We start from the raw sequence: 12,610 nt of genomic DNA, 5'->3' as shown, positions 1-12,610 counted from the left end.
GGCTTAAACCCCACCCCATGGTCCCAGAGCAGCTCGCGAGAATGGCTAGTAGTTTTTAACTTCTACAAGTACCCGTTTTTTTCTACTACAGGTACTCCTTGACGTATTGAGCCCAAAATTTATGTTGCTGAGTGAGACAGTTTTGCCTCATTGTACGACTTTTCATGCCACAGTGGTTAAGTGAACCTTTGGAGTTGTTAAGTTAGTAACCTGGCTGTTAAGTCAATCTGGCTTCCTCAGAGGTGAAATCTATTTACCTTCCCTACAGGTTCGGAAATGCGCGTGCCGATAAAATCGTCAGGTCAGATTTTAGACCCTCTGCGCATGCGCAGAGGGTCAAAAACAGTGGGATGGGAATAGGGAATATTGCAGTATCCTTCCCCTGGAGTGGGGTGGGAATGGAGATTTTGCAGTATCCTCTCCCAGGAGTGGGGAGGGAATGGGGATTTTGCAGTATCCTTCCACTGGCGTGGGGAGGGAATGGGGATTTTGCAGTATCCTTCCCCTGGAGTGGGGAGGGAATGGGGATTTTGCAGTATCCTTCCCCCAGGAGTGGGGAGGGAATGGGGATTTTGCAGTATCCTTCCCCTGCCACGCCCACCAAGCCACACCACGCCCACCAAGCCACGCCCACAGAACCGGTAGTAAAAAAAATTGAATTCCACCACTGGTAGAGACCCTCCATCCCCATTTCCTCACTTAGTGCCCTGCAGGTGAGTTGACATCCAAGATATCCTGAGGGTTCCAGCCTGGAAGAGGTGATCTACCCTGAATTTAGGAAACTGGTTAAAGGTGAGGAGAAGCTACCTCAAAGCGCAGGTATGCCTCCGTGTCGGTCTTACCTTTGGAGCAGTAGTTGTGTCTGTACAGGTAGCTATCCTGAGGCTGCTGCTGCCACCTTACAATATAGTAGGACAGGTTGCCATTGGGGTAAGTGGGAGGGTTCCATTTCACAATCAGCTGTGAGGAGGAGTTGGAAGCCGAGATAACATCCAGAGGGACGGACGGCACTAGAACAAAAGCAAGTCACCCATGGACCTTTTAATGTGTTTCTGCAAAGAATGTATCATGAACCGAAGTCTGTCAAAAAAATAACATTCTATTTTCAGCGCATAGCACTCTCTTCCATTCTATTCTGGTGACATCCTTGAATATATCCCAGAAACAAAGACCTGGGCATTTTATGGTCCCCAGGCCACATCTGGCCATTTGGCTGTCTCTCTGGATCAGGGGTCTCCAACCTTGGTCCCTTTAAGACTTGTGGACTTCAACTCCCAGAGTTCCTCAGCCAGCTTTGCTGGCTGAGGGACTCTGGGAGTTGAAGTCCACAAGTCTTAAAGGGATCAAAGTTGGAGACCCCTGCTCTGGATAGTGTGAGGTCACCTGGGAATTAGAAATCAAATGTAAATAACTGCATTTCAGGGGCAGGAGAAATAGTCCTCAACTTACAACTACAATTAGGACTGTGGCTAAGCAGGGCGGAGGTTCAGTGAATTGAGCCTGATTTTTACAATCTTTTTTTTTTTTTTTGGCCGCAGTTGTTGAGCCAATTGCTGCAATTATTAAGGGAATCTGGATAAGTATCCCAATTTTGATTGCACGATCACAGGGATGTTGGAAAGGTCACGTCACTTTGAAAAACAGCCATAAAGTCACGTTTTTCAATACCGTTATAACTCTGAACGGTTGCTAAACGAACTGTTGTACTACCTGTACAGGGATTTTCCCAGCAAATCAAATGCTCAAGATTTTGTGCAGAGACGAGCATTTCAAAGCCACAGCCCATGGCGTCAGGGCTATATACCAATTAGCTTGCTAAATCATCCAGTATCCAAAGGGGTAAACTAGCAGACTCATAATCTAAATTCTTGAGAACACTCAAATCATTGTCAGCTAAATTGATTCCAGTCATTGTCGGCTAAGTTGAACAGCAATGAGAGATACCCAAGAAAAATAAACTTTTCCCTTTTGCGGCCTTAATTATGATCAGAAAACAGAAACTCAGTTCACAACCGAAGCACGTTCTTGTTGTGATCCGCCAGCAGCCTGCGGAGCTGGCAACGGAGTCAGACAACGATGAGGCTGAGGAAGAGCATGGGCCAGTCCTGGAGGCTGGGAAAGGCCCAGATGAGGGCTCTGCGTCGGAGACTGAGGTGGGGGCCAGGGCCATCGGGGAGTGATGTGCGGACTCCAGAGCCTCCAGGAGACTGATAGGAGTGAGGCAGAGGAACAGGAGGAGCCTGTTCCTAATGCACGCATGAGAAGAGCTGCCAGAAGGCAAGAGCAGCTCAAGCAAAGAGGACGACTCGGGAGTAGGGCCAAGAGATGATTGGCCCCTCCCATAAGGCCATAAGACCAGCAACAGCGTTTGGGCTTTGCCGGAAAACAACGTTGATAGCTTTGTCTTGTTGCATTTATTTTGTATCGGTGTCTTCTGAACTTTTGCCAAGAAAGGCCTTTGGCAGTTTGCCTAATTGGACCAAGGTTGGTGACAGGACTGAGGAATTGTGTTGGGAGGAATTTGCCTTACTTTAGTTGGACTACACTGAGAATGAGTTAATTCTCAGCTGTTCTAATAAAGTTTGTTTGTTTTTACACTGACTGAGTTTTCTCTTGCCTACTTGGGCCTGGGTCACAACAGCTCTACTTTTTGATTTTGCAAAATTTGTTCTTTATATCTATTCTGGCCAACCCCCACCATACTGCAGCAGGCCTCAACATATTAGCATCAATATGCACAGTTGTTTTTCCAAAAACACTCAATACAAACCCAATTTTTTTTTTTACATATCCCTGTTTGAATCCCATTCCAACTTGCCTCCTTGGCTCAGTTCGAATGGATAAACATCTATAATTCTGTCACCAAGGCAGATATTATATTCTAAGCCGCCTAGGAGTTTGCCAATTAGGTGGCATACGAATGACCTTAAGCAAATAAATAAATACGATTCCCACCCTGAGAAAGAACTTCATTCAAAATGATTAAATGCTGTTGGATATTTCCCTGGGTTGATTAATCGGACAATTATCACCTCTCCGCAGTGCCCGACTTTGGAGGCAATTAAATTCTGGCAGGCAGAAGTAGACTACCAACCGCCATCAACTTTGGAAGGGTTTTTTCGATACGCTGACAAGGAGCAGAGATCCCAAATAAGCAAACTGAAAAGGACGAATGCCAAGAACAACTGTTCATCCATTAAAACCCTTTGCCACTGAAAATCAATTCCATATGATGGCGAGTATGCCCTCTCATTTCCCCCCTTCTGCACCAAACACTCTCCAAGTGGAAGTCATGGATGACTTCAAGAGGTCCAGGTCATAAAATCATCGGGCTAGAAGGGACCTTGGAGGATTTCTAGTTCAACCCCCTGCTCCAGGCAGGAGACCTGATTGCATCCCAGACAAATGGCTGTCCACTCTTATCGTTGAAAACCTCCAGTGAGGGAGTATTCAGAACTCCATGAGGCAAGCTGTTCCACTGATTAATTTTTCTCACTGTCAGAAAGTTTCTCCTTAGTTCCAGGTTGGATCTCTCTTTGACAAGCTTCCACCAATTGCTTCTTGAACTGCTTTCAGATGTTTTGGAGACCCCTCTTCCCTTCCTCAAATACTGGAAGACAATTTTCGTATCCCCATTAATCCTTATTTACAAAAGCAATAGCGATAGCACTCTAAGCGGTTTGCAGAGTCCGCCTTTTGGCCCTCAATAATCTGGGTCCTCATTTTACCCGCCTCGGAAGGACGGAAGGCTGAGTCAACCTTGAGCCTGGTGAGATTCGAACTGCCAAACTGCAGGTAGCCGGCAATCAGCAGACGTAGCCTGCAGTACTGCACTCTAATTACTGCGCCACCCCTGATCTTTTTTTAAATTATTATTATTTTTATTATACATTTTCCTTTGTTATACATAACGTTTCCATTTCTGCAACGGCAGTGTGCCGTCTCTATCAAATCTCTTTTGAATATACCTAATTTTATACACACCATAATTATAACCATTATTCTCATAATACTTACAATATAATCTTCCCTTCTAATTGCCCTACACAACTCTAATCTATAGTCAACTAGAATCCAGTGATCCAGTGATAACATTGCTTATGGTTTTATTGCTTTACACACACACACACACACACACACACACACACACACATAGAGGCTAGGCCCATGATGGCGAACCTATGGCACATGCGCTACGGGTGGCACGCGTAGCCATATATGTGAGCATGTGAACGATGCCCTAGCTCAGCTCCAGCACGTACGCATGCATCGGCCAGCTGATTTTTGGGCCTTCTGGGCCCACCCGAAGTCAAGAAATGGGCCATTTCTGGCCTCCAGAGAGCCTCCGGGGGGGGGGGGGAGGAAGGGGGCCGTTTTTGCCCTCCCCAGGCTTCAAGAAAGCCTCTGGAACCTGGGAAGGGTGAAAAATGCGCCTACATGTACCTTTTTGCCATCGCGTGCCAAAAAGCGGGGGGAGCGGGGGGGCACGTGCGCATGTGCAGGGGGGGGCAGGGTGCGGGAAGGATTGAATTATGGGTGTGGGCACGCGCAGGACCCCTCCGCGCTCCCCCCACTTTTGGCACGGGACGGCAAAAAGGTTGTCATCACTGGGTTAGGCATACCTTCTTCCCGTAACCGTTCACTATCTAGTTTAGCCTCCAGATTCCTTGTCATCTTAGTTGCTCTTCTCTGCACAATTTCTAGAGTCTTGGCATCTTCTTTGAATCATGGTGACCAGAACTGAATGCAGCAATATTTCCAGTCGAGGCCTCACTTGTACAATACAGAGCCCTACTATCCTCCTATCAGTTTGCAAATACACGAAAGTCCTCGACCTAGGACCGCAATTGAGCCCAAACTTTCTGTTGCTTAGTGAGACATCTGTTAAGTGAATTTTGCCCCATTTTACGACCTTGCCTGCCACCGTCGTTAACTGATTCACTGCACTTGTTAAAGTTAGTAACACGATTGTAAAATGAACCTGGCTTCCCCGAGGACTTGGGTTGTCGGGATGTGGCAAAACGGGCTCACGTGACCTTGGGACATCACAATCGTCATAAATATGAATAGATTGCCGTGGGGATGCTGCAATGGTCATTAAGTGTGAAAAGTGGTCCTACGTCACTTTTTTCAGTGCCCCGTTGTAACTTTGAATGGTCACTAAAGGAACGGTTGTAAGGGGAAAACTATCTGCGCAGCCTCTGATGGAGCCTGCAAACTGCCACTGAATCCTCAACAATCAAGAGCATTCACAAGAGAAGGACCCCCCACCCACCCACCCCAAAAAAAACGTGCAAATTCTCTGGTTTCCTGTCTGGTGCTTCAGCGCCCCCCCACCCCCGCCATTCTGGAGTCACTCCCGTTTTAATAGCACTCATCATTCAGATTGATAAACCATGATGCTAATGCAAATGATTCTAAAACTCAATCGTTATTTTTTTTCCTTTTTTTTTTTAACATCTACCGCTATGTTTTTCTTCCAAACTATGAATTTTGGAATTACACAAAGCTTGGATGAATGATACATTGGAAACGAGCTGCCTTTTCTGGCCATCTGCTGGAAAAATCTGTGCGAAATTTCCCATCCCAATAAAATATGGCAAGCTACAAATTGAAGCTACGGCACAGATTTATTAAGAACGCCCCACAAGGACTTCCTAGGAACAAAGCAGATTTATTTCCTAGTATCTTTGCTCGTAGCCAAAAACTAATTATGCCAAAATACTTAAGATTTATGGCTAGTTTAAAATTTCACAGAAGACATCATGAATCACTTTTCCAAATGCTGGAGTCCTCCTTGCCCAATCAAGGCCACCAGACAGAAACACAACTCATTTTTTTTTTTAAATTTTATCTTCACCAAGTCTAATGATTCCTTACCTGCAGCCTTCGTGCGGATGTAGACGATCTCACTCTTCGCTCCATGAGGGTGGTAGTTCTCCATCATGGTGAGCATGACAGCTTTGACATAAATTGCATATTGGGTCCACGGTTTCAGCGGCTGCAGTAATATCCCTGGATTGTCATCTTTATTCGAAGGCAGGTCCACATCAACCATGTTCCAGCTGTTAGAACCACAGGCGTCCTGCCCGTCATATTCTGTCACGTTCTTGAAGGCTCTGAAATGGACAAGCGAAGGAGCTAGGACATGGCCGCCTGATAAAACAGCTAGGATAGGATAGGATAGGATAGGATAGGATAGGATAGGATAGGATAGGATAGGATAGGATAGGATAGGATAGGATAGGATAGGATAGGAAAATCAATAGAATAGAATAGAATAGAATAGAATAGAATAGAATAGAATAGAATAGAATAGAATAATCAATAGAATAAAATAGAGAATAGAATAGAATAGAATAGAATAGAATAGAATAGAATAGAATAGAATAGAATAGAATAGAATAGGAAATAGGAAGGGAAAGGAATGGGAATGGAATGGAATAGACTACACTAGACTAGAATACAATAGGTAATCTAGAAATAGAAATATAGAATAGAATAAAATAAAATAGAGAAATGAATAGAATAGAATAGAATAGAATAGAGAAATGAATAGAATAGAATAGAGAAATGAATAGAATAGAATAGAATAGAGAAATGAATAGAATAGAATAGAATAGAATAGAATAGAATAGAATAGAATAGAATAGAATAGAATAGAATAGGAAATAGGAAGGGAAAGGAATGGGAATGGAATAGACTACACTAGACTAGAATACAATAGGTAATCTAGAAATAGAAATATAGAATAGAATAGAATAGAATAGAGAAATGAATAGAATAGAATAGAATAGAGAAATGAATAGAATAGAATAGAATAGGAAATAGGAAGGGAAAGGAATGGGAATGGGAATGGGAATGGAATAGAATAGACTACACTAGATTAGAATACAATAGGAATCTAGAAATAGAAATCTAGAAATAGAATAAAATAGAGAAATGAATAGAATAGAATAGAGAAATGAATAGAATAGAATAGGAAATAGGAAGGGAAAGGAATGGGAATGGAATGGAATAGACTACACTAGACTAGAATACAATAGGTAATCTAGAAATAGAAATATAGAATAGAATAAAATAGAGAAATGAATAGAATAGAATAGAATAGAATAGAATAGAATAGAATAGAGAAATGAATAGAATAGAATAGAGAAATGAACAGAATAGAATAGAATAGAATAGAATAGAGAATAGAATAGAATAGAATAGAATAGAATAGAATAGAATAGAATAGAATAGGAAATAGGAAAGGAATGGGAATGGAATAGACTACACTAGACTAGAATACAATAGGTAATCTAGAAATAGAAATATAGAATAGAATAGAATAGAATAGAGAAATGAATAGAATAGAATAGAATAGGAAATAGGAAGGGAAAGGAATGGGAATGGGAATGGGAATGGGAATGGGAATGGAATAGAATAGACTACACTAGATTAGAATACAATAGGAATCTAGAAATAGAAATCTAGAAATAGAATAAAATAGAGAAATGAATAGAATAGAATAAATGAATAGAATAGAATAGAATAGAATAGAATAGAATAGAATAGAATAGAATAGAATAGAACAGAACAGAATAGAGTAGAATAGAATAGGAAATAGGAAGGGAAAGGAATGGGAATGGGAATGGAATGGAATAGACTACACTAGATTAGAATACAATAGAATACAATAAGAATCTAGAAATAGAAATAGAAATAGAAATAGAATAGAATAGAATAACTTTATTGTCACTTTAAATGTATACTAATTGGCATAGATTAAAAATGAAATTCCGCTGCAGAGAGCTTTTACAGGGTCACCATCCCCAAATTTTACACTACATAAACATGACAAGATAAATAAATAAATACATAATTATGTATATACCCACATAATATATTATATATGACACAGTGAAACAACACAGTCTAGTTCGGATGCATACAAGTTTATTGCGAGAAAAACCAATCTTGCGAGTTTGCCAGACAGAAGGCCTAGGGAGCAAAGCTCTTACAGAATCTGGTAGTCCTGCTAGAAATAGTTCGAAACCCCCTGCCAGAGGGGAGCTCATTATATACTGATCAGAATTGCTGAAAAGTGAAGGGCATTTGCCATCATTCCGTGGTGGGAAATAGCAGTAGCAGTTAGGCTTATAAATAGTCCCACAGTGATTTACAACACTCTCTGGTCAGTTTACAATGTCAACATATTGCTTCCAACAATTTTATCGACCTTAGAAGGATGGGAGACTGAGTCAACCTTGATCCCTGTCAGGTCAGGATCAAACTCCAGACCTGCGGGCAGACTAACCCCTGATATAGTACACCTGGAAGCTGCAAAGGCCGGTTAATGCTGCTAAAAAAAACATACACTTCTTCACTTTGTCTGGAGTAATCATCTAGTTCTGGATACTCACGCTTCTTTGTAATAGACGGTGAAGCTAATCAAATCTCTGTAATCTTTAGGCCGATACTGTTCCCATGTCAGTTTGATCCGATTTTTCATTGTAGTGTTGGAAACGAATTTCAGGATGTGACTTTCACCTGAAACACAAAAGCAGCACACTTAGAATAGAATAGAATAGAATAGAACAGAACAGAATAGAACAGAACAGAACAGAACAGAACAGAACAGGGGGAAAACAGAAATCAGAATAGAATGGAATGGAATGGAATAGAATAGAATAGAATAGCATTTTTTATTGGCCAAGTGTGATTGGACACACAAGGAATTTGTCTTTGGTGCATACGCTCTCAGTTTACATAAAAGAAAAGATAACGTTCATCAAGAATCATAAGACACAACACTTAATGATAGTCATAGGGTAGAAATAAGCTATCACTTGGCTGAATTGCCACTAACACACACACAGGAATGGAAAGAGGCCCGAAAGAGAAGGTCCGTTTAAACTGGTTTATTGCTACTTGTGCCTATGCACAGGAATCTTCTCAACTAGGGGTTATAGCACCTGCTTGGGGTGGGGATTGGGGATTCAGTTCATTTGTGGTTACAAGGAAGGAATTCTAGGCCGATTCCTCTTTTAATTCCACCCCCAGGTTCTGCCATTCCTTCCCCTACACAGGGTTGTCTCTTTAAAAAAAAAACATAATATGCAAAATGTACCGTCGGGGAGGCGCTGTTAATTTCATTTTTTCCAAAAGCAAATATTAACTAACAGGAAGCGTTTCACAATGTTTTGAGCAAGAAAAATTGTCACACCATCCAGCAAATGGCACAGTCTGAGGTTTCACTTAACAAAATTTGAATCTTGAAAGGATGGTAAAATTTTGTCCTTACATCCACAGGGGGAAAAAAAAACACCAGGTGACTCAATCTTCCCTAGGCACAAAACATTTCTGCAACACTTCCCCTCCTCCTCAATTTTAGGCAAAGCCCGTTAGCTGATCTAACTTCCAACAGGCTGGCTTTAACGGGCCTCAATCTGTTTTCAAAAGCCAAGTCGGGTCTTCATATCTTCAAAAGCTATCCGATTGAAAACAAGTTTGAATAGTTGTTTGTTTTGTAGATTGTGGGTGTTTGTTTTTAGAGACGCTTAATTCTTGGCCTGGGAATCCAGCATACAATTGGATTTTTCAGTTGCTTTTTTGTTTGGATACAACACTTTGCCAAATGTTTCAACCCGCTTCCATCCTGCACACATTTTAAAGTCCATGTAGACAAATAAGCATTCCCCCCCACCTTTTTTTTCCTTTTGTAAGAATAATAAAGAAACAAGTGAAACCTAGCCCAGACCCTGATGGTGACATAGGAGAGACGGCCCAAAGCTTTTACAAAATCTCCAAAGCCGGCAAAGGGATGTGGGTGATGCCCCTTTGGTGTGAATACACGCCAACATGTGTATTTGGGAAACAGATCCCAGTTCCATACGCGGAGAAAAAAAAGAGAGGGAAAATTCTCTACAAAAATAACATCCTGAAGGTCTATTTTAGATGCCAGAGATGGAGAGGAAGCCTGCTCGCCAATCACCGATCAGATGTGTGCAGCATACGCATTGAACGAGCGCACTTCTTTCTACAAACGAGGATAAGGCACTTATTTTTTTTCAGGTTCTCCTAAAGAAGCTAGTTTTCTGAGCCCCACATTTGACTTTCAAATAACTCCTGCCTATTTTTACTAATTGAAGAATTATGTGCAAAATGTCGGGAGCGCAAATTAAAAGACTGCCATGCGCTTCCATCAGCCGTCCTGTATGGCGAGTATAAAAGGATACCACTGACAGAAAGACTCTGTCCCTGCGGCTCAGGAGAGGTGGAGGCTGTGGGTCACATGCTCCTCAGATGTTCCTTTTACACAGAGATTAGGAAAAAAACATATTCTGCCAATAACTGCTAGGTATCCTGGCCGCTCCAGCCACTATCTTCAGTGGCTGCTTAAGAACTACAGTGCAGGTGGCCAGATTGTGCGCAGCAGCCCTGGGGATTTGTTGCAAACACATGTCTTCTCCACCATAGTGATGTTATATAACCATGAAGGCGAACCTATGGCATGCGCGCGCCGGCCAGCTAATTTTCGGGCCTTCTGGGCCCACCAGAAATAGGGAAACAGGCTGTTTCCTGGCTCCGGAGGGCCTGGGGGATGGTGGGGAAGGCCCGTTTTTCTCTCACCTGGCTCCAGAGCCTCTCTAGGAGCCTGGGGAGGGTAAAAACGGCCTCCCCGCCCCGGAAGCCCTCTGGAGGTCAAAAACGGCCCGTTTGCCAACTTCCAGTTGGACAGGAAATGACTTTTTTGCTGTCCCCAACCTCCAGAGCCTCTCTAAGAGTCTTACTAGACATTTTTGCCCTCCCTAGACTCCTAGAGAGGCTCTGGAGCCAGGTGAGAGAGAAAAACAGGCCTACCGGGCCATTGCATGCCAGGAGCGGGGCTGGGAGTGGGGGGGTTGTGTGCGCATGCACGGGGATGGGGCGCATAGAATTATGGGTGTGGGCACGCGTGCATGCGACCCCCCCCCCCGCCTCCTGGCACACAATGGCAAAAAAGTTAGCCATCACCGTTATATAAAAAATGTGGCAAACCCTTTGCACTGCTTAAGTCTTTCCCCTTTCAGCGTTGAGCCTACAATGGGCCACACAGTTTATGGACTGCAATTTTAGTATAGTTAGGCCATATATAATTGACAGATTGGATTTTATTATAGATTTTAGTTGTTATTTATTATTTTATACTAGAATTTTTAATTGTATATGTACCGAGCGTTTTTATTTGTTCTGGTCTCTGGTCTAAGACCGTAATAAACTGATCGATTGAATTAAAAGAGTGACTAAAATCCACACAAAAGAAACAGCAGCAAAAAGTCCTCAACATCCCAAACTCCCATCATTTAAACGTCTTAAGTTTGTATTTTGGGTTTTTCTATGTCAGGGGTCTCCAACCTTGGCCACTTTAAGACTTGGGGACTGCAACTCCCAGAATTCCTCAGCCAGCAAAGCTGGCTGAGGAATTCTGGGAGTTGCAGTCCCCAAGTCTTAAACTGGCCAAGGTTGGAGACCCCTGTTCTATGTGACTTCTTAGTTGTTAGCTGAACAGATTTTTTTTGCGGGATGGATGAAAGAGAAGGACGTTACTGATTAGGGATATGGAGCAATCCAGAATTGGACTGACTTGAGAAAAAGGAGAAAGATGCTGAGGACTAGATGCTCCAAATAACCTTTTTTCCATCTCAAGTCTGGATCACTAGAAACCTCCTGTTATTAAAGGTCAGAAGAAAAAAACAACAACAACCATCTTCCATTTCTGGTTATTCCACCCCAACACAATATCCTCACGTACAAGATGCCTTTTCTCCGTTGTTCCTCGGATTGATGTCGCCTTTACTTTGTCGATCTTTGGTTCCAGTCACCTCCTCCATTTGGTAAATCTCCGAAACGCACAATTTAGGGTTAAAAGCGAAGTACATCTTCCCTTCTTTGATGGTCAGGTTATGATGGCTCCAGTCCCACAGTTGCTGCAAGTTTTGGTTGTCCAGCACATAAAACGAGTAATTCCTAAAAAGGAAATGTTTAGAAGGTGGGAGGGGGGGGAAATCAGTTGGTGTAAGCAAAACCCACACGTTTTTCATACTGCTTAGGGGTGCCCTTACAAAATTCACAGGATGACCGAAACCTTAGATCTGATAAAAAAAGAACAGCAGCTATGAAACATCTCGTGCAAAATGTTAAAAGAAGTAAGACCATCCCTAAGAATCTCAGCAGCGTGATAAGAGACCTAAGAGGTCTCCAGGTTGTAAATTGGAAACTGTCTGTTGCTTTTATGGCTGAAGAAGTGACAAACTTCTTTAGCCTTAAACAATTTATTTATTTATTTATTTTATTTTTATTAGATTTTTATACCGCCCTTCTCCCGAAGGACTCAGGGCGGTGTACAGCAAAGGATAAAACTCAATATATATACAATTAAAACCAGAATTTAAAACAAAGCAAATTACAAAAAAGGCCGACGTTAAAATTTAAAAATTTTAAACCCTAAAACAATAAAAACCCAATTTAAAATAGTAAAACTATTATGCCAGTCCCGCTTGAATAAATAAATGTGTTTTTAGCTCACGGCGAAAGGTCCGAAGATCAGGCACTTGGCGTAAGCCAGGGGGAAGTTCGTTCCAGAGCG

At 42.3% G+C, this 12,610-nt stretch overlaps 1 protein-coding gene across 1 annotated transcript in view; it reads right to left on the bottom strand.

Moving 5' to 3' along the window:
• IGF1R (insulin like growth factor 1 receptor) overlaps window positions 1–12,610 on the bottom strand; it is a 273,210-nt gene that overhangs the window by 55,986 nt on the left and 204,614 nt on the right. The window contains exons 6-9 of the mRNA XM_058156688.1: window positions 11,777–11,991; window positions 8,406–8,532; window positions 5,881–6,119; window positions 843–1,010 (exon numbers count right to left, since the gene is read on the bottom strand). Of these exons, the coding sequence (XP_058012671.1) occupies window positions 843–1,010; window positions 5,881–6,119; window positions 8,406–8,532; window positions 11,777–11,991 (749 nt within the window). The remainder of the gene's footprint in view (window positions 1–842; window positions 1,011–5,880; window positions 6,120–8,405; window positions 8,533–11,776; window positions 11,992–12,610) is intronic.

This window comes from Ahaetulla prasina, chromosome 13 (genome assembly GCF_028640845.1).
Source record: "Ahaetulla prasina isolate Xishuangbanna chromosome 13, ASM2864084v1, whole genome shotgun sequence".
Lineage (NCBI taxonomy): Eukaryota > Metazoa > Chordata > Lepidosauria > Squamata > Colubridae > Ahaetulla > Ahaetulla prasina.
The sequence above is the reverse complement of the archived record's forward strand: the minus strand, read 5'-3'. Positions and strand labels throughout refer to the sequence as shown.